Raw genomic sequence first — 23075 nt, 5'->3', positions numbered from 1 at the left:
CTTAGAACATTAATCTAATCTATATTCTAAGAAATTTACATATGTATTGTACCTACTTGAGAATTAAGTCACCAAAAGTTGCAATTGAAAGAAATATTGACTAAATTATTATATTAAAATAATAATGATAAATAAGACATGCAGTCATTAATGACAATTTTTAATTTTTCAGGGTTTTATTTAGTTAATTAGTTCATGGATAACTTAGTTCTTAGGTTGATCCGGTAGATACACCGATCCCAATAAACAAAAATAAGGTTCTCTCCGAAAAGATTAAAAAAACATCAACAGATTAGATTGAAATGATATTACTTAAGTGAAATTATATTGAATTAGTCAATTTGTTATTTACAGAATGGCTGGAAAGCCAGATTGGCGGCAGAAGATTGAAATGAGTTCACTGATGGTAAAGTCAATTTAAAATACTTTATTTTAAAATAATTCTTTGGTATTTTGTTTTCAGGCGATATATCCATCCCTTGAAGATCTCACAGAGGGCAACAAAAAAAAACCCATCGAGATTCGTTTCAAATTTAAACCAAGCAGTGTTGAAGCACTGGTTGGAGGTTGTTTATATGTTGTTTGTCCATTGTCTTATCCAGAAGAGTAAGAAATATATCCTATTTTCCTAACAAACACCATATTCTGTGTGAATTAAATTTTGATTCAATTTTCTTAAAAGTTTCAAGCACAGTTGATAATAGTTGAAACTTGTTTTTCACTTGTGTTCACACTGTACGTACAGTGTGGGCAAATTTCGATGTTTTAGCACTGCAACTTTAAAACCAGAGGAGATAAACAAAATTTGATACCCCATTATTGTTCTCTTTTTCTGAGTAACTAACAAGAGTAATATTCATTTTTGCACACCTTTTGTTTTCGAGTTTGAAAAATTGTAAAAATGGTGATATCCAAAAAAAATTCATATCTCTGCTAAAACTGATAATAGAGCTCTGAAATTAAGACATAAAAAGAAAAATAAGTACAATTTTGACTTTACTTTACTTTATCATAATTGTGTGCTTAGCTTGAATCATGAAGAATATAAATCCATAAATCTTTCCTTTTGTCTTCTTAGATTACCAGATTTTAAATTAGAGAACATCAAAGGCCTCTCAGCAGATAATTTGCAACAACTGGAAAAAGTTCTTTTAGAAGCAGCCCAGAAAAAGAAAGGAGGAGCATTAATTTATGATTTGTGTTCATGTTTCCAGGATTTTTTATATGAACAGAATGATGATTTGCTAAAATTGAAAGAAATGGAAAAGGAGAAAAAGCTGAAGGAAAAACAAGAAAATGAAGAAAGAGTTGAGTAATTTAAATGCTTTATTTATATTAGCAGGGAAGATAGAAATGTTTATATATTTTAAGATATATGGTTTGTTTTAGCATCTGTCCCAAAGATCAAATCAAATGTCGTGTGCTCAGTTGAATATTATTTACTTTCAAGCTTTAATTGATACAATTTTTTAGCTTGAAGTCCACTGTAGGAGTATGTAGATCCAAATACTTATTTCATTTCAAACAATTAGATAAGTACAAAGGAATTTGTGTGGACTCAAGTACTGAATTCAGACATGCCGAAACATTCCTATTAAGTACCTTATAAATTGTTCATCAAAAGTATAGGAAATTGATATTTTCCGTAGATACATATTTCCTGTATCATCTTTTTTTTTCTCTATTTATCAGCAATCAGAAATTTACAATTATATGGGCTAATAAGATGTTTATAAGTAGAGTGGAATATACATATATAGCGTGAAGAGACCTCCTCCACTGAGGAGCTCTTGTAAAAAGTCATATTAGATCAACTGGCCATCGCCTTCCTAGTCTTCATAACTCTTAAACTCATAAACCGTAAGGGTCCGATTTTTTGCTGGCTTGTCGCTTTCAAAGAAAAGTAAAACAGAGTATTGGTTCATTTAATGGAAGAATTTTTGTTCTTCGTCTTTGAGAGAATTCTTTTCTAGTTCTCTTATCTTACCTTTTTTATAAATGAATCTTTATTCTGTACCATTTTTAGAATCTTGAGTGTCTGATGATGAACCTGAAATAAGTTAAAAACGGTGTGGTTACACAATGTAATCCCCAAATTGTTAACACTTTATTTTTCATAGAAATTATAAAACTAATATGTACAATATAAGATATATTCATTACCTAATTAGTTGTTTTATATGCCGAAAAAACAAGCAATTATTGTTATTTCAACAAAAGATTCACGATTGATTTGAAAAGGAAAAGATTTGGTCATGACAATTACCACAATAAAGGTTTAGTGAAATCCGCAGCAGGTTTAATGAACAACCTCTGCACACTATATTGCTCCTTACAATGCCAGACCTTTACTTGGTTTTCAGGTAAAAACTTCAAAAGATCAAAAGTGTCTGGAAAAACTTTTATATTTTTTCAATAATGAAATTTCTGAATGAACTTTAATAACTTTTTGACCAAAGAAATAAACATTACCCCCATGTATATAATTCAATGAATTGGACATATTCCAAACTGCAGAGAATCTTCACTTGTTGAAAGCTGATTGGATAATTCTCTGAATACTTTTATTTTTTCTATTGATTGGTTGTAAATTCTTGAGAGATATTGAAGATGGAACTAAAAGACCTCTTATAATAAATCTTAGTTGCTTCTATTAAACCCAAACACCGAAAGGTATCAATGGGATTTTTGATTATATATATACTTCTATTAAATATGAAATCAGACAAATAAGAACATATTGAACATGGATTTTTGTCTAGTCTGGACCAACTTCTTTCAATATTTCAGATTGCTACAGGTGGAAAAATAATTTAATAAATATTTTCAGAACAGAGAAAAAAATAAACAACTATCCCTAAGGTTGAATGCACAGCAACCAAATTGCGCTGATTCTACTGAACCACCTGAGGAAAGGTAATAAAAAGAATTGAGAATATTTTATATTGAATATGATCAAGATTGAATTTTATATTGAACTGTAATTTTTTAAAAAAAGGAATTTTTCTGAAGATACTGATGGAATATGTTCTCATGATTCATCATGCACTATGTCCATAGGATCAAGAAAAATTATAAGGGGAAAATGTTTGGGTGAGTTGTATAAAAGAGTTTTTTTTTATTTAAAACAAGTTATGATAAAATTCTGGAACCACATGATTCTCATGAAATGTTCTTTTACATTATAGAGCATTTTGGTGGTTCAAATCATTCTATTCACATTGGAATCGATAAAGAGAATGGTAAAACATATAATGTTTATGAATGGAAACTTACAAACTTCAGTAAAAATTCAGAGCAGACACTAAAGCAAATTAAAGCCATTGAACAAGAATTCAACTCTGGCATCAAGACTTTGAAACATGATAATTTGGTATCATATTACAATATCTTATCAGTCAGACATGAAGATCATTATATCATCCAAACAGTGGAGGAACAAATAAGGGGTTAGAGTGCTGTACATTTTTTTTTCAAGAAAAAACATGTATTTAATTTTCTCCACAGGTCACAATTGTCACACCCTATTCATCAAATTCAAGATTAATATAGGTATTAACTATATCAGATATATTGCAAGAAGTGTTCTTGAGGCTCTAGATTATCTACATAGTAAAAATGTAGTTCACAGAGATATTAGAAGTTCATATGTTTATATAGAAAAAGGTAAATAATATTTTTATGAATTATCAATATCATCACTTTTTTCTTCAAATTTGTACTAATACCAATTGCATAAAGATATAAATATTTATACAGTGCTAATAGCAAGGTTTAAATTGATTATGATATAATATCTTAAATATTATTATTAAATTAATATTGAGCTAATAGCAAAGTTTAAATTGATTATGACATAATATCTTAAATATTATTTTTGATATATTGCTTCATCAGTTAAAAATAATAATAATTAATAATAATAATAATTTTTAATTGATTGCTAGTTGGGTTTTTGATTTCACCAATTCATATTAATCAGTACTAATGAACAAAATATGGTTCACAGATAATGTGAAGGTAGCAGGCTATGCAACCCATCGAAGGTTATCTGATCTAGTTAAGAGTAAACCATTAATGAACTATAATAAAAGGAAAGATATTCAAAAGTTTGGAAAATTCATTCTCGAGCTAGTTTCTGGGGAACCAATGTCTGATGAGGAAGATATGGTCGTACCTGTATCACTTCCTCTTGATCTTTGCGACTTTCTTAAAATGTTAGTGCATTTTTGAATTATCTTTTAATTTTTTTTTTTAATATGTTACCTAATTTCTTAGGTGTAAAGACGAAGAGCAGCAATATACGACTACTAAGTTGCTTGAACATAAATTTCTCAGTCGAGAGTCTTTTCACTTTGGTCTAGGAGATGATGAATCGGATTATCCTGAGAATAAATATAGTTTTGAAATACAGAAGAGAAATTTCCTTAGAAAAACTTCAACAAGTTTTGATCATTCCAGAATATCATCTGAATTTGAATTGGTTGAAGAACTTGGAAAAGGGGCTTTTGGAAGTGTTCATAAAGTAAGTTGAATTATTATTAAGGCGGATTAGGAAATTTTCAGTGTATTGAATTTGTTTCTAGGTATATTTGATTTTCTAATTTTACTCAAATCAAAATTCTGTAGAAAATGTTACACTATAGATGAACTTTGTTTTGTGTGATCTTAGTTTTTCAATGAACATGGAAATAATTAAATTTCGAAGTAATCAAAGATAGCACTTTATTGCTTTGAAAAACAAAAACTTTCGACTGTTTAGAACGTTTGTTCACCGAAAAATCACTTTATCATATCTAGTTTTAGAAGGGAAATGACCTCAAACAATAGGGTTTCCCCCTTTGATATAGTTTACCATATGTATTTTACCACTTTCTTGATAAGTCTACAGGGTGGCCACTTTTTCAATGGGATTGTATTGGTAACTTTTAAACCATAAGAGTTAGAAGGTCGGTCAAATGAAGAAAAAGTTGCATGCATAGAAGCATTATCGAGCAGTTCAAACAAATCGAGATTATCAGGGCCGGTTTTCAAAATATATCATAAGAAAAGTAAATTATGTCATTTTGATTTTTCTTTTTTTCCCACTTCATTTCAAATATCATCAAAAAATGTCACAGGAATTTTTTATTTGACAGTAAATTATCCTCAATTTGAAGTAATCAGATTTCGTATCCAACGTTTCGTACTCTCTGGGCCACCCTCAACCTCATTTTTTTCTATACGGACGTGCTTATTTTATGACATTTTTCGAAATAACTTTTAACGCTGAATTCAACGATATATCATACAATGTCATTCAAAGTAGATTTTCAGGTGATTTTGACACTTATCCAATTTTCTTTGGGTCGGATCTGTATTACCTTCATTTAGTTTAATTAACAACATGCAATATGCAATAAATTTCGATAAGAAAATCAACTTACCCATCTTGAACTGAATGGAACATATTAGAATCAAAGCAAGAAACCAGTATACTGGTTTCTTGGTTCTTCTTTTATAATAATCATTTAAACGAAAGTATCATTTAATGAAAGAAAAATCAAATGATTATTCGAAGTAAATGAAAATTAATGAAGTAAGTGTTCGAAATGTCCACCATTTTGTAAAATGCACTTTACGGTTCTGGAGCCCATACTTCTTATACATTTGCTTGTTTGGTCTCCTTGAATACCTTCCAAAACATTCTCAATTTTCTCGCGAGGTATCACTATTGTTGTATTTGTCATTTGTTCCCTTGAAACAAATTACAGAATCGAACTTTATTTTGAGAGCATTACGATATAATTTTTGCAAGGCTTGGTATTCAAATTTAAAATCATTGTATTCGCGTCTCTTGACTATTTTATTGAGAGCAGTTTTTGAAAAATTCCATTCACTGGCCTCAGTTCTCGTTTTTTTTTCTGGGTTCGATTGAATTTGGGTCAGAACATTGATATCGTTAATAGACTTGTTTTTTCTTACATACACACTATTAATTTTGGATGAGGGTCAAAATCTCCTGAAAATCAACTTTGAATGACATTGTATGATATATCGTTGAATTCAGCGTTAAAAGTTATTTTGAAAAATGTCATAAAATATGCAGGTCCGTATTGAAAAAAATGAGGTTGAGGGTGGCCCAGAGAGTACGAAACGTTGGATACGAAATCTGATTACTTCAAATTGAGGATAATTTACTGTCAAATAAAAAATTCCTGTGACATTTTTTGATGATATTTGAAATGAAGTGGGAAAAAAAGAAAAATCAAAATGACATAATTTACTTTTCTTATGATATCTCGAAAACCGGCCCTGATAATCTCGATTTGTTTGAACTGCTTGATAATGCTTCTATGCATGCAACTTTTTCTTCATTTGACCGACCTTCTAACTCTTATGGTTTAAAAGTTACCAATACAATCCCATTGAAAAAGTGGCCACCCTGTAGATGTTATTCAGTGTTGATATCGACATGCTAGATTTGGTGAAGGATGGGTATCAACTTCTATCGAACTGAGTTGCTCTGCATAGTATTGAAATACTATACAAGCTAACGAAAACTGTTTTTACTTCTAGTACAGGAATTTACTTGATGAAAGATTCTATGCAATTAAAAAAATCCAGCTCAACACAAAAAGTAAACATACAATAAAAAAAATCAAAAATGAAGTCAAATTGCTCTCTAGGTTGAATCATGAAAATGTGGTCAGATATTACACTTCATGGATTGAGGAAGTAGAAGTGGATGATAGACCAAGCTCATGTGAATCTGAATATTCATTAGAGAATGAAGAAAAAGTGAAATATATCCCTAAACCTGAGCAGGTGAGTCCTAGATAATCTTTAAATCCAGTCAAAATTGATATATAATTCATGTTTGCAGCCAACTATCACCTAATTTGAATAGTTTTTTAAATTAACTATATATGATTGTGATATTCAGTATGGAATTTATTAAAATTTCAGTTGACCCTGTTTGATGATGTGGAGAAATTAGCACCTCCATCAAGTAGAAATATAGTTTCAACTACATATAGTCATCTCCGAGCTCAATCATCCTCCTCTGAATCTGAATCCAGCGATGAAGATGATGATAACAATGGGTATGTCAGCAAGTTTCGATACATAAATATGTAGTAATAAACACCCTGAGACTTCATTTCATTTTAATAATACGAAATGCTATAAAGCTAAATTCTTCTTCTTTGTTTGGATATAAGAGCAATAGGAGATGGGAAAAGGTTTATTTCCAATAATAAACCTTTAGAATCGTTTGAGCTTACGTTTTGGAATGTGCAGAATTCAAAAATCGAAAAAAGAAATATAAAATTTCTCAGAAACTATAAGAGATATTTGCATGAAATGTGGTACCAAAATTACTCTATTGATTGTACAAACTCGAGAATACTATATGTATATAAATTTTGGGAGGAAAAAAATCAAGAAGTCCTAGATTCAATAGTTTCAGAGTTATGAATTTTTCAATAATCTTCTTTGAATTTAACAATTGTGAAAATTTTTTGTGTTGTTTTAGAAGGATTTAAGTCCACATCTTCTGAATCGAAATTTTCAATCATATTTGCAATCCTACGAACTTTCCATATAGATAAAATAATTGACAACAATGACATAATGAGGCCCATTATTATATTATATACAGTGGACTTTCGTTAACTCGAAACACCACGGGACCAAGATTTTTCGTCGAGTTACGAATAGTTCGACATAGTTCAAGTTATACAGGTCATTCTTGATTAAATTCTCACAGAGGTAATGAGATATAGAGGTAAGCCGAGAAGTAAACCAAATGGTTATTCTGGTTATAGAGGTAAAGTTTATTCATTATGAATTACAATAGTGATAATTATTCCCTATAATAAAAGTAGATCGTACATATTTGATGAATTTACTGAAAAATGAATTGACAATAGAAAATTTCACAATGAAATAGACCAACGTGTCTTTATGTTGACAAAAGCCAATTGACAAATTCTGAATATTTTAAGAGTTAATCTGATGAAGGAGTCTGATCAGACTCTAAAACGTCAAAAGAGTTAATTCATAGTGTTATTTTTCGTTTATTTATTGGTAACATTTTTTTCATCCTGACAAATTATTGCAATTATTGCGTAGGAGCATTTAATTCAAATTTTTGAAGCTTGTTTCAGAAATTGAGGGTGAAAACTCTAAATAAGTTTTACGTAAAAATTCCAATCTACCGAGAGGTCTCTCATAGGCTTAGGAAAGTCAGGATAAAAAACATTAAACAATAAATGTATTTACAACAACCTTTACAATTAAGCAACAAATAAAACAAAATTCTATAAAACCTCACGAAACAATTATTGCATCATTAAATATGCTTGATTCATCGGCAAGTTTCGACTTGTGCGGCGGGTTCTGGAATTAACTACTACTTCGAGTTATAGAGGTAAAAATGGTAAAATATATCCGTAAAATCGTTTCGAGTTATGCTTGGAAATTTTTTCGGCTCAGACAGGTTCTTCCAAGGGGATTGAAAATAATTCGAGTAATTGAGGATTTCGAGTTAAGGAGAGTCCACTGTATTACAATAATTCAGTGGTCTTCAATAGGAGCATGAATGAACATGCGCACGAAAGCTCCTGACACCAAATCAGAATATTTTTTGTGAACTCTTAATCTAGCAGGTCCTTCCAAAATCTAATTTTATTCACCAAATTCTTTTCTTTGAACCAAAAAGCATGAAGATTGAGAAAATTTACTTTTTTGAGTAATAATACTTCTTCAGTTGCAGCAATAGATCTGAATCTGATGGTATCATATTTCAAGAATCAGAAGGTGCATTAAATGAAATTGAGGATGAGGTTCGAGACAGTGAAACTTTCGAAACAAAATCTACAAATCTGAAGAAAACATACATTTATATTCAGATGGAATTTTGTGAAAATAGCACTTTAAGATCTGCTATAGATAATGATTCATTATGCAATGACGATACTAGGGTTCAACGACATTTCAGAGAAATTCTTGAGGGTAAATTTTCTAATTCATGATAGAACAACTTTAGTTTAATTTTAACCACCTTGCCAACTCCCCCCACACAGTAAATGCAAATGTGAGTTCCTATCCTATCCTATTCCTAAGATTTAAAAGAATATATGAAATCAAAGTTTTTATGTAGGAATTCTTTTGATGTAGTGAGTCATTACATAAACTTGTTTTTACCACTAGGTAGAAAAAGTACTGGGAATTAGTCAATAATGAAACACAATATTCGTCCATGTTGAAAGTATCGCCTTCCAAGTAGGCCGTTTTGTAAAAAATACACTTCAACATATAGTGCAATCATCAAAACATTTTCGGAACACATTCTCAACACACAATTTCAGTATTGTTGAGAATTCTCCTTCTTATCCTCTATTTGACCAAAAACAGGTGCTTGGAATGGTGATTTGAGTTTTCAGTATTTCATTATAGGAAATTCCATTTGTAATGCGAAATTTGAAACGAATTCTTCGGTAGATTTTTTGTATCCATTGTAAAAATGATAAAATGATATTATTTATCATCTTTATTTCCAAATATGTTACAGCATGGAATGAAACAGTGTTTAAAATTACAATAACTAATTATATTAAATATCAGTAGATATTGTAATTTTAATTATTATTGAATTTTAATTTAATTAAAAACTACTCTATATTTGATGCCTTATCGAACTCATAGCCAAAATACTCAGATATTGGGTATGGTTCTAACTCAGTTAACATTTCCTTTAATTTTTCAGAGTTCTTTTTGGGTGCTATAACATAACATTCCTGTTTTTGAAGAGAAATATCAAGCGCTGTAACAGATATACAATTAATATTTTAATTTTACTAAATGACGGTACTTACAGTTTTGTAAAAACAATCTCACGCCATTGACAAATTCACACTGTTTAATATTCTCTATAGTAAAATCTTCTTTCCTTCCTGCTGAAAGCCTCCGGTGCTAACTGATTCAGTCGATCTGGAAACTTATTGTTAAGTTTTAGATACATATAGTTTGGCCCCTGCTGAGCTTTCTTAATAGAGCAAGGAGAAGAGAGAATTTTTTTTTTACGGGTACTATAGACTTGATAACCTGAGTTTATGTTGAATTTGTTCCCTAAATGATTAAATATTTCAACTCAAGTTTAAATCTCATAGCTCTTCACTGTATATTAAATAATATTGATGTTCAAACTCTAGGCGAGTAGGTTAGGAATAGAGGCAGTGGCGACGCCAGCTTTCAAAATTAGAGGTGGCCAAAGTGAAGCGAAATTATAGTTCAGCTAATCTTGTGATTATTTTAGCCTTAGTATTGCAAATTTTAGGGGGGGGGGGCAATAAAATTTCAGGGAGGGGGGCCGGGCCACCCCGGGCCCCCCCCCTCTAGCGTAGCCACTTTATAGAGGACAATTGTTTCAATTAATCTAGCAACAGAAAAGACTATCCCTCTAGCCAAGCTGTTCAAATGATCAATGCCCGGTACTTAATTGACTGAATTTTGTCTTGATGGTGATTGCTACGCTTCATTTTGTTTATTAAAATTCCTATTAATAATTTTTTTTTGAATTTTACAAATGAAGCAATTTGTATATAATTTCCAGGATTAAGTCCAATATTTTTACAGGATTAGATTATATTCATAAGCAGCGCATGATTCACAGAGATTTAAAACCAGCAAATATTTTTTTGGATTTGCGAAAACGTATAAAAATTGGAGATTTTGGACTGGCTACAAGAAATCTAAAGAGCAAATTGATTGAAGACCATACTCATAAAAGTGAATTAGATTCTTTGATAGAAATGGGGGAAAGTAAAACTGGAAATATTGGAACATTTTTTTATGTAGCTCCTGAAATGAATACTAGTGCTAAAGTTGCTTATAACAAAAAAGTGGATGTTTATAGTTTAGGTGAGTTTAATTTTGATTTTTCGAAATTGCAAAGACTACAGGAAAATGTAAAATGTAGAAAACTTTGGAATAGTGTAATATACGTTCCGTTTAAGCTTGGCTGAATGTTGATATAATACAAACTTGTGTTTATTTAAATGTGAACCATATAAATTTCTATATCAAATGAAATCACTTATTTTTCCATTTTCAAAAACATATACCATGACATATACATTTTTTATAAATCTATAAAAATCATCAAAAGTTTCATTTTCACACAGAAAATTAAACCAGATGGCCATCTATGATAATTATTGAACTTGTCTCCAGATAACACCTTTAGATTTTTTCAACTATAAAACATTTTCAAATTGATAAATGTTGTTCTTTAAATATGACCAAAAGAAAAAATCTAACAGTGGTAAATCCGGGGACCTTAGTTGCCACCGAATATTCCAATTATCTGACGTTCACAGATTATTATAGACAGCCATGTGATACTGAAAATTTTGATGATTTTTACAGTTTGATAAGAAATTCATATATCATGTTATATATTTTTGAAGAGTTCTTCAAATTAGAACACATTTTTTTATTGGTCAGGTGGAATCTACTTCAAAAAATAATGCTATTCGTTCTGGTATTATTGAAAGGTCATCTGCTTAAGATGATCAAAACCTTTTTTTTAGAAATCATATGAGATCAAATTGAAATAAATGTCAATCTCAACTACCTACAAATAATATTGCAAGATCAGGGAAATTCAGCATAATTGTGAGATATTACAAATTTGGGCTTTTTTCTTCGCATCACCAGACTGGTTACTCTACATCTTCATATTCACAAATGAAACTTCAACCAATAAAGAAGACCATTTAATTAATTTATTGTGACCGCCTTTTCATTCACAAACAGTACTCAACTTATTACAGGCCAAAATTCTACACTAGTTTTATTTTGAATGATTATTTGCTTGCTTGCCACTATCACCTACGTTGATAACTCATTGGTAAAAGCCAGGTCATGGTATGAGCAGTGACTCTAAAATAAAACGAGAACCTCCAATATTGTATCAGGTGTGTGAATAAGTCTTTCCCGTTTTTTTTCAAATTTTGAGCCTTTATTGTGAAAAAATGGTTACAAATGAATTATTGAAAGTATTGGTCATCGCTAGCTACAACTTTTCCCCATCTTTCTGGCAACATACGAATCCCGTTGCGAAAAAATTCGACCGGTTTGGCCTCTATCCAGTCATCCACCCATTTTTTGGCTTCCTCGTAGGAATGGAAGTGCTGGTCAGCCAGGCCATGCGTCATCGATCTGAAGAGATGGTAATCAGACGGAGCAATGTCTGGACTATACGGCGGGTGGGGTAGGACTTCCCATTTGAGCGTTTCTAAGTATGTTTTCACCGGCTGTGCAACATGTGGGCGAGCATTGTCATGTTGCAAAATAACTTTGTCGTGCCTGTCGGAGTATTGTGGCCGTTTTTCTCGCAGTGCGCGGCTCAAACGCATCAATTGTCGTCGATAGACCTCGCCTGTGATCCTTTCATTCGGTTTCAGAAGCTCATAGTAAACCTCACCTAGCTGGTCCCACCATATACAGAGCATGAGCTTGGCGCCATGAATATTTGGCTTGGCCGTCGATGATGATGCATGGCCGGGTAGTCCCCATGATTTTCTTCGCTTCGGATTATCGTAACGGATCCACTTTTCATCGCCAGTCACGATACGATGCAGAAAACCCTTTCTTTTATGTCGCTGAAGCAGCTGTTCGCAAGTGAAAAAACGCCGTTCGACGTCTCTCAGCTTCAGTTCGTACGGCACCCAATTTCCTTGCTTTTGGATCATTCCCATGGCTTTCAAACGCTTGGAAATGGTTGTTCGGTCAACTCCCAATGCTTCAGCAAGTTCTTCTTGCGTTTGACACGAATCTTCATCAAGCAAAGTCGCCAATTCTTGATCTTCAAAGATTTGCGGCCGCCCGGAACGCTCCTTGTCTTCCACGTCGAAATCGCCACTTTTGAAGCGTCGAAACCATCCGTGAAGACTTGAATCATCGACACAACCTTCTCCATAAGCTTCCTGAAGCAACCGATGCGCCTCGGCAGCAGATTTCTTGAAATTGAACCAATAAAGTGAAACTTCCCGCAAATGACGTCGACTCGGCTCAAATTTCGACATTTTCACGATTTCAAAAATTTATGATGCGAAAAAATTTCAACTAATGTGTTAGTGTGGAATTGTTGACAGATGAATAAGCTTTGATTATGACATATGTAACCATTAAATACTCGCACAGTATTGGTGGCGCCATCTCTTACAAAAAACGGGAAAGACTTATTCACACACCTGATAATCACCATCAATAAACCTAGAATTCGGATAATTCATCGACACTTTTTCCACAGCCAGACCATACAACATATCCTCAATTTGATGTATAAATTATGATTATACCCCTTGCACACGTAAATGCAACGAAGTGGTACCTATTTACACCATAATATAATCGTTTCAAACCGCATACTGCTTACAATTGTCAAATTAAATATATTTATGAAAAATAAGAGTACCCTGTTCTCTGAAAAAGCACATAAAAATAATGAATTGAAATTTCAAATTGGCACACTACAGACTTTCAAACGGCCAATAGGTTGATTGGGTTCTAAATACCATGGGTAACTATTACTTAGAGCCTGATAGTGATCGATAGTTTAGTCTGTAGTGTTCCGATTCTCAATACCAAACTTTATGTGCCTCACTCACCAATACCTTCATACTTTAAAGTTATTACTAATAATTGGTGAATTAATGTATTTTGTAACATATTTATAGAAAATAAATAAGACTATCATTTGCTGCGTTTTTTCTATTTTTATTTTGTTTATAGGTATTATTTTATTTGAAATGTGCTACAAACCATTTCCAACTGGAATGGAAAGAAATTCTGTGTTACTTGAATTACGAAAGAAGGAAGTTAAGTTTCCGATGGATTATGAATCGACTCTTGTGAAAAAATATTCTGCTATTATAAGGTGAAAAGATCATGAATAAAATCGAAGAATTTGTCTAAAAATTATCATATTTCATGTGTGTTATCGTGAATTATTTGTAGATGGCTCTTAGAACATGAGGTTGCCAAACGACCTACCGTAGAGGATATACTTCAATCAGAACTTGCACCACAACCTATTTTAGAGAATATAGAACTGATCAAAATGTTGAATTATACAGTTTCGAATCCACAAACTAAACTTTACAAGTCTTTAGTAGCGAATCTCTTCCAACAAAAAATGCCTGAGATCAATGATTTATCCTATGATCTTGAGGAATCTTTCATCACTTTGAATAAAAGTGTGGATAAATATTACGACTTATTAAAAGAGATTGCTGTGAAGGTATAATATAAATTAATAGAATGAAGAAAAGCAATTCAAATTTTTTTTCAGGTGTTCACAAGTCATGGAGCCAAAAATATGGCTACTCCTCTCCTTATGCCTTTCACTAATAATTATACATTTCAAAATAATGAAATGTGTGTTAAGCTCATGACTCAAGGAGGACAAATCGTTTCTGTTCCATGTGAGCTCAGGTAGGTCAACTTCCCGTCTAAACTTATGTAGTAGCAAATTTAAATATAAGGTATGATTGGTCATCTTGATGAAAGAAAGTAAAAAAAATAGTTTCATCAAATTACATCTTTGAATCCAAAGTATACACTATGTCCGTAAAGTATGGAACAAATTCATTTTTAGCTAAACAGACCATTTTAAGAAATAATCCTGAAACACGTCGATTTTTTATTTTAACTTACCGTATTTTAAAATAATAATCTAATATACAAGGTGAATTACTTTCGAGTAATGACGTCACCGTCATTTTTTTAAATGGAACACCCCCATTTTGTCTCAATTTTCCGATTACTCTAGCTGAGTTGATTCCAAAAATGTAATGTTGATGTTGATTCCAATTGGTAGAGGGTGGATAAAAATACAATAGTTTTGTGTGTGCTCATAAAGTAACTCGTAACATTCTTTATGAGTTAAATTAACAATATTATCAAAAATACTTATTATCTAGCGGCAATTGGTTTGAATGAAACACCCTGTAGTTTGTTACATTTTTAGATTAATAAAAATGTATAAAAATAAGAAATAATTTCTTTCATATTCTGTCTGCTAGACCACAAGTACCAAACATGGAAACGCTCATTTTTATTAATCTAAAAATGCAACAAACTACAGGGTGTTACATTGAAACCAATTGCCGCTAGACAATAAGTATTTTTGATAATATTGTTAATTTAACTAATAAATAATGTTATGCGTTACTTTATGAGCACACACAAAACTTATTTTTGTCCACCCTGTACCAATTGGAATCAACATGTGATACATTTTTGGAATCAGCTCAGCTAGAGTAATCAGAAAATTGAGACAAAATGGGGGTGTTCCATATAAAAACAAATGGCGGTGACGTCATTACTCGAAAGTAATTCACCCTGTATATTAGATTATTATTATAAAATACGATAAATTAAAATAAAAATCGACGTGTTTCAGGATTATTTCTTGAAATGTACTGTTTAGCTAAAAATGTTCCATACTTTATGGACACAGTGTAGATATTTTATTTTTCAAAATTTATGATCGATATGTGTTGGTTTTACTCTACTCTCATTAGTTTATAATGATAATTGTAATTTTTTTCAGAGTTAATTTTGCCCGATATGTTGCATGGGCTTCTTTATTTCTTTTTAAACGTTATTCCATTGATAGAGTTTTTCATGAGCAAATGGTGTTTGGTGTTAGCCCCAAAACTTTTTATGAGTGTGCCTTTGACATTGTCACTCCTACCCCAGGTTAGTGCTTTCTTTTATTGTAGTAATCAAATGAGTTCGTACCGTTATTCTTACAGAGATTTACAGAGATTGTCTGTTGTTAGTTATTTATTGACATGTATTCATTGAAACTGATCCCCCAATATGCGAACACACTGTGCGAGTTGTCTACTGCTCAAGTGCAGCATCTGGAGTAACACTCATGTCGTGATATACCTCAATCAAACTCGAAAGCAAGAAAAATTTATTTATTTTTAAGATGCCTAGAAATATTGGTGTGCCCACTCACTATTGAAAAAGTTTAAGACAAAACTGACTACTTTTAAGAGGCCAGCCTTTTTGGATTTCTCACTCGATTTCCGCATCGTTTCCTTTGTTTCTTATAAGATGTCTAAAAACATGGTGAATGCACTCGTCAAATTTTGAATGCAATGACTAAGATGCATAGAATACCTGGTGTGTCTACTTATACCTGTAAAACTTTCAGACAAAACGGGAGATTTTTCGGATTTATACCTACTTGATTTCGAGGGATCGCGGGCTTTTCAGATGGCGCATACATCGTTTACATTTGACATTTCTCTCAATTCTCGACTCTTGTGAACCAAGGGCGTAGATCTTTTTTTTCTTGGGGAGGGATAATCGAAAACAAAATTTTTGACGACAACTTTTATTCATATCTGTAATGTTAGAAGTTTGATAATGAAGTTTGAACCAAATTACTCGAAATAATTTTTGTTGTGACTAATTCGGTTGTTCTTACCTTGTTCTCAAATAAGAGTTACGAAGGAAAATGAGAAATTTCTTGGATAATTTTGAGAAAAAAAACTTTCATGAATATGAGCCCACAAAGGCTTTGCTCTCAATATACAGGTTGTTTCTAGTGTGTCGTACAGTTTATCAAATATTTATTAATCTTCGCTACAGATTAGGTAAATAAATACCAAAACTTATAATTAATGCATTCATTAGAGCTTACTAGCTGGATCTTTATAATAATTTGGATTTTCCTGAGGATTACTAGAGATTTTTCTCGAAATCGATAGCAGATACGACAAAACTATAACAAACCAAAAAGTGTAGTACTGGACCAGAGTTTTCTTTCTACATTTTTCTAAACTAACAGCCATTCACCAAAATATAGTTTTGGGGGAAGGAAGCAGGCATCCTTCCAGGAAATATATCACCCTGTAGATTTGCATTCAAAATAAGCATATCACATAGTGAAAACTTTAAACTGGAATATCTATGGCCAATTCATATTAAATATCTTGTGAAGGGAAGGTTATACGAGAAAATAACTTGAACTTCAACACATGTATCTCAAAACAAAATGTTTGGGGACTCATGTTATAGGACTTTTTTTCTTAAAATGATCCGGAAATGTGTCATTTTCATTTGTATCTCCAATTTAGGAGCACCGTGTAATTACCCCCAGTATCCCCCTATTTCTACGCTCTTGTCGTGAACTTTGAGTATAGAACAATAATATTTTATATTCTATGGTCTGTCATTATATTCCATTCATTTGAGTAAAAATTCGATATGAACTGAATTGTAATTTATTGTGAATGTTTGCAGTGTCTAAAATCAGTATTTCCTTTTTAAACGGTACCAGGCAGATGCGGGAATTCGAAAAATTTTAAAGAGCGCCACCTTACAGCACTCTGGTGAAGCAGACCACCAAAGCAACAGGTGGGTCTCTCAAAATGTCTGAAACAAAATCGAATCAGTAAACACACCAGGTATTCTATGCATCTTAGCAATGACATTCGACCAAATTGAAAATATTAGTTTTAGTTCGTGGCGGCGCCGCAATGTCATACTTGTCATTTCCGTTGATTTTGATTGGATACATTAATTAAAACCCGATACTGACCAATCAAAAGCGATGTGTAATCGAGTATGATCGTGCAAAGTCGTGAAACAAAACACGAAACGTTTACTGGAATGAATTCAAATATTTGTAATAGAGAGAGTTTATTGGTATTTCAATTACAAGAATTACTTCCATAGATCATAACTATAATGAAAGATATACATATAGGTACATAATGGCACAAACCTCGTAAATAATAAATAACAAGAATCTTAATTTGTTGATAGCGCTACCTACAGTTGACATAACGAAGCTTATCTAATATTCTCAAAACTGTCAAAACAAAAGCTAATCAGTTCATACACCTGGTTTTTAGACATCTTAGTTTCTTACATCGAATTCCGCTATTGTTTCTATGAAAACATAAACATTACTTTATTTAGGAAAGGAAAGTATTCGCTATCGTTTCCATGGAAACATGGCCATTTTATTAAATAGCATCACCCACCGAAGATAATGAAATACCGGGAATGTCGTGATCAAGTCATCATGTATGCGCCATCTGAAACTCTAGTGATCTTTCAAAATCGAGTAGGCATAAATCTCCCGTTTTGTCCCAAAGTTTTACAGGTATAATTAGGCACACCAGGGTTTCTAGGCATCTTAGCAAAAGTGTTACGATTGTGATTTAAATCGTTAGTAGTGAGATTACTTCGGTTCCATTCACTGAACAGGAGCAGCTTAAACACTTTGTAACATAATGAATAAAACAATACTTTGCTAGAAAATACACTGCTCAACAATTGATAGGGATCACTTACTTGTTCTAAATTTATTTCTGAAATATTCGCTCCAAGATTATAAATTTAGTCAGATATCAGAGTATTTTCAGTTGATAATATGGTTCACTTGAGAAAAGAATGAAAAAAATGGAAAGTTGGAGAGAAAAAAAGACTTTATTAGGAACACTCAAAATTCTGTGTTTGAATAACATGAAAATTTTATGATGAAACCACAAGAAGGCTGAAGTTTCGGTTAAGCTAGTACCTATAGTTGGTCCCCCACGAGCTCGTCTCAAGCATTCTACCCTACGAGGCATACTTTCGATCAAACGATTTATATAATTTTGGGGCAAATTCGTCCAAATATCCCGTAGAAAGGTCCTCCAGGTTATTGATCGGTTGTTCTAAGGTTGACAATTGTCTAGACATCTCAGACCAGACATGTTCGATGCAATTCATGTCTGGAGAGCGAGCTGGCCAGTCCATCCTATCAATAGCATGAGTCTCTAGCGCTTCATTAACCAGACGACTACGGTGTGGACGGGCATTATCGTCAATTAAAATGAAATTCTCGACCACGGCAGCCGCAAACGGAACAATTATGGGTTCAATAATCATATCGTGATATCTCTGGCTGGTCATGGTGGTGTTCTGCAGAACAACCAACTCTGTGCGTTGGTTCAAACAAATGCCTCCCCATACACATATAGAACTTCCGCCAAAAGCTGTTGTGGGTACCATAAACTGTTCTGCATACCTTCGACCTCTTTCCCTCCAAGCGAGAATACGTCCATCGGAGTTGACCAAACGAAATCTAGACTCATCCGTAAATAAACATCGGCTCCAATCTTCAAATGTCCAATTGCGGTGCTCCTCAGCCCATTGCCGTCGATGAACCCGGTGTTCCCTATTCAAACGGGGCTGTTGTACCCTCCTACGTGCTCTCAAACAACGAACATGTAGTCGTCGTCTTACAGTCTGGTTCGAAATTAGAACTCCTGTTGCAACTCTCAGTGATCTATTGAGCCGCGAAGCCGGGTTAGTGGGATTTCTCCTAGCATTGAGGATCAAAAGACGATCTTGGGCAGCTGTTGTACTGCGCTGCCGACCTCCCCCATGAACATAAGCTACTGAGTCGTTTTGGATGAACCTATTCCAAGCCCGACTCACGACACTTCGCGAAACATTCAACCGCCGGGACACTTCTCGCTGGGACAAACCTTCCTGTATCCACCGTATGATTTGGTCCAGTTGCACAGGAGCCAAACGTCTTCTCGGCATGACTGATAAGCTGATATTGTTCTCATTTCTTCAATTATTGTCACCTTATGTGTTTGAACGAGAGAAAAAAACAGATTTAATAACAAATACCACATTGCTTTTCACTCCACCTGTAACAGCCTACAGATATTAATCGATTTTTTGAACAAGAGCCGATGAAGTGAGGAAGACTTTGATATAATCAACTCAAAACATCTTACTTTTTCCTTAGAGAACATATAATGTACAGATATTCACGAGATAACTTGAAAAAAATACAAATGAAGAGAAGTTCATAAGTGATCCCTAGCAATTGTTGATCAGTGTATATATCATATTTTATTAAACCTAATTATTATAATTATTATCTTGCACCCTTTTTGATGATTAATTTAAAATTAAACTTGAGAGCGGAATATCTGAAACGTTCCTCAAAAACACTGAGCTTTTTATCGAAGCAATTTATTTTTGTAATTTCAAGGTAAATATTTCTTACCTGATGGAGAAGTGCTACATGCAGTTTATGAAATTTTAAAGGAATTACCAGTATTTAACAATGGAAATGTAGTAATACATCTGAACCATAGATTGTTGTTGAATGCTATTTTGACTTACTTCAATATTGACGAAGGATACCATTCCAAAATAATAGAAATATTTCATGGACGTGAGGTAAATCTGTTGAACTATTAATTCTAATTTTTTAATTGAAGGGCATTCTAAATCTATTTCAGTTAGAATAAATTATACAATGCTGAATAGAGTCCTATTTATAAACCTGATAAAACTGGAGATAACTGCATCATACCTTAATCTAATCTCTCAGAATTATATATTTTTTTGCATCTGTGTAGTATCGCGAAGTAAAATTAGTGTTTTGCATTAACGTATTAACCAATCACCATTTGCTCAGGTGCCTCGCCTGAAGTGGCGATGGGACACACAAACAAAGCCTACACAAAGAACACAACAGATTTGCCCAAATCCCACAAGCTCAAAGCTTCTGAGAGGTCAACCTCTTAGAAGCTTTGAGCTTGTGGGATTTTGGGCAAATCTGTTGTGTTCTTTGTGTAGGCTTTGTTTGTGTGTCCTATCGCCACTTCAGGCAAGGCACCATTAAGAGTATATTGTTGGTTTGTCCGAAAAAAATTATTTTTAAAAAAAATAATTCAGGGTGACTCACCGGGATGGCCTATCAGACGTTTATGGAAACCTAATCATAATTTTGAGCTGAAAATTTGCATATTGGGGTTTGAGACAATGATCTTTCTCCCTTAAATATTTTAAGATCTCTACAATATCCGGTTATACCGGAAACAGACTACTGCTTTCTTATTTCAAATGGCACACCCAGTATATTATTGCATCATTAGATAGCTTTTTTAATGGCAATTTCGGTAATATGCCATACCTTGGAAAAAACTCAACGGTTCATAGTTATTGGGATTCTTATAAAAAAAATGGTGGCGATGAGGACTCGAATTTTTTTGAATATTTCAGCAGAAAGATCTTTGTTCGAAAAATGTTTTTTCTTTTCTTCCTTTCCTTTTCCTTTGATTCCGCAAATACGTAGTATTATAAGATTGTTTGCGGCTTGGGCCAAAATGTACAGTGTGTTTATAAGAGGATCAAGAACTTGGACAACTCAAATTCATCAAAACTCAAGATTTTCAAATTAAAACCTATATTTTTTATTATTTCAGTCGATTCTACGTACAAAAATAGTGGGGGTTACTTAAGCAAACCCTATACCTAAAATGAATACTTTAAGAGTTATCGAGGAAGAACTTTAAATGTGGAAAAACCGCTATTATATTTATAACTGTGTGGAGTAGTCTGCGATTTCCGAAAAACACAGAAAGAAACTAAAATTCGATGTTTCCATAACTAAATTTGACATATCAAGAATTGTAATGAATTATTCGTAATTGAAAATTGTATTGGTTTATGGATTTCTCAACAATCCCAACGAAAAATTAATTAAAATACATGAAATGTAAAATTTAGTTATCCAAACATCGAATTTTAGTTTCTTTCTGTGTTTTTCGTAAGTCACAGACAGTTATTAACACAGTTATAAATAGCGGTTTTTCCTCATTTAAAGTTCTTCCCCGATAACTCTTGAAGTATTCATTTTAGGTATAGGGTTTGCTTAAGTAACCCCCACTATTTTTGTACGTAGAATCGACTAAAATAATAAAAAATATAGGTTCTAATTTGAAAATCTTGAGTTTTGATGAATTTGAGTTGTCCAAGTTCATGATCCTCTTATAAACACCCTGTACATTTTTGGCCCAAGCCGCAAACAATCTTATAATACTACGTATTTGCGGAATCGAAAAATAAAAAAATTTTTCAAAAAAGCTCTTTCTGCTGAAATATTCAAAAAAATGTAAGTCCTCATCGCCACCTTTTTTTTTTCATAAGAATCCCAATAACTCATGAACCGTTGAATTTTTACCCAGTATAACCGGTGGTTGTAGAGATCTGAAATTATTTCAGGGAGAAAGATCGTTGTCTCAAACCCCTATATGCAAATTTTCAGCTCAAAATTCTGATTAGTTTTCCATAAACGTCTAATAGGCCATCCCGGTGAATCACCCTGTATTTTTGATGCCCGTTTACAACTGATATCCTATAATATGCACGTATGCAAATCATAAGAAGTTACTTCGATTTTCACCTCTCTAGTTCACAAGCCCTTCGACCCACCTACACTGAAATAATTTCAACGTTTTTTTTGAAAAAGCATACTTAAGTGTAGGGTAACATAGTCCCATTGTTCATTATTGGTAATGAAAATAATTGAATGGAACAGAAGTTTTTACAATTGGAATTCTGTACCCCGGTGGTAAAGGACACCATATGACATTTTTGTAATTGCTTGAGACAGTGAATTTTTCCATAAATTAGAACTGTTTACAGTCAAATGAAAGTTATTTACACTGTTATTGACATAGATCAGAAATAAATTTTAATAACTCTAAATTAAGGAGGAGTCACTATCCTAAACGATTTAAAAAATGGGACATGGAGTCCTTTACCTCCAGGGCACGGAATTAGAATTTCAATTGAAATGAAAAATAAAATTGAAAAATTAGTAATTGTTTTTTTTTGTCACTAATATAAAAATTATTTTAAGGCTAAAAATGCCAATTTGGAAATAAACCTAGCCAATCTCCATTTGACTTCTTCACAAATTAGTAGTTTGATTGGAATATTTTTCTCCAAACAAGAACCAGGTAAAGTACCACCTATCATCAAAACAATAATAAACGGTAAAGTGCCTGAGAGTAGGAAATATGCTGACGAAGCTTTAAACGAACTAACTGGAATTATGGATATTGCTAAAGAAATGGGAGTAGAAGTAAGTTACCAGACTATGAATGTGTATGTTTAAGATCATTCAAATTATTAGATTGGAATTGATTCGAAAAACCTTTATTAGAACTTCTCCAAGTGATCCATGATCCACGTCTTCC

At 32.6% G+C, this 23075-nt stretch overlaps 1 protein-coding gene across 4 annotated transcripts in view; it reads left to right on the top strand.

Moving 5' to 3' along the window:
• Positions 1 to 23075, top strand: part of LOC123671469 (eIF-2-alpha kinase GCN2) — a 27729-nt gene continuing 4654 nt past the window's right edge. The window contains exons 1-19 of one of the 4 annotated variants that reach the window (XM_045605327.1): positions 1 to 406; positions 464 to 606; positions 1079 to 1307; positions 2831 to 2916; positions 2999 to 3093; positions 3189 to 3449; positions 3508 to 3666; positions 4010 to 4217; positions 4279 to 4525; positions 6559 to 6807; positions 6949 to 7085; positions 8759 to 8997; positions 10621 to 10905; positions 13783 to 13927; positions 14008 to 14290; positions 14342 to 14484; positions 15605 to 15753; positions 20075 to 20265; positions 22736 to 22960. In XM_045605327.1, coding sequence (XP_045461283.1) covers positions 356 to 406; positions 464 to 606; positions 1079 to 1307; positions 2831 to 2916; positions 2999 to 3093; positions 3189 to 3449; positions 3508 to 3666; positions 4010 to 4217; positions 4279 to 4525; positions 6559 to 6807; positions 6949 to 7085; positions 8759 to 8997; positions 10621 to 10905; positions 13783 to 13927; positions 14008 to 14290; positions 14342 to 14484; positions 15605 to 15753; positions 20075 to 20265; positions 22736 to 22960 — 3525 coding nt within the window. In that variant the 5' untranslated portion in view covers positions 1 to 355. Of the gene's footprint in view, positions 407 to 463; positions 607 to 1078; positions 1308 to 2828; positions 2917 to 2998; positions 3094 to 3188; positions 3450 to 3507; positions 3667 to 4009; positions 4218 to 4278; positions 4526 to 6558; positions 6808 to 6948; positions 7086 to 8752; positions 8998 to 10620; positions 10906 to 13782; positions 13928 to 14007; positions 14291 to 14341; positions 14485 to 15604; positions 15754 to 20074; positions 20266 to 22735; positions 22961 to 23075 lie in introns of those variants that run through there. The other 3 variants (XM_045605326.1, XM_045605328.1, XM_045605329.1) reach the window with 3 other exon arrangements.

Source organism: Harmonia axyridis, chromosome 1 (genome assembly GCF_914767665.1).
Source record: "Harmonia axyridis chromosome 1, icHarAxyr1.1, whole genome shotgun sequence".
Classification (NCBI taxonomy): Eukaryota; Metazoa; Arthropoda; class Insecta; order Coleoptera; family Coccinellidae; genus Harmonia; species Harmonia axyridis.
The sequence above is the reverse complement of the archived record's forward strand: the minus strand, read 5'-3'. Positions and strand labels throughout refer to the sequence as shown.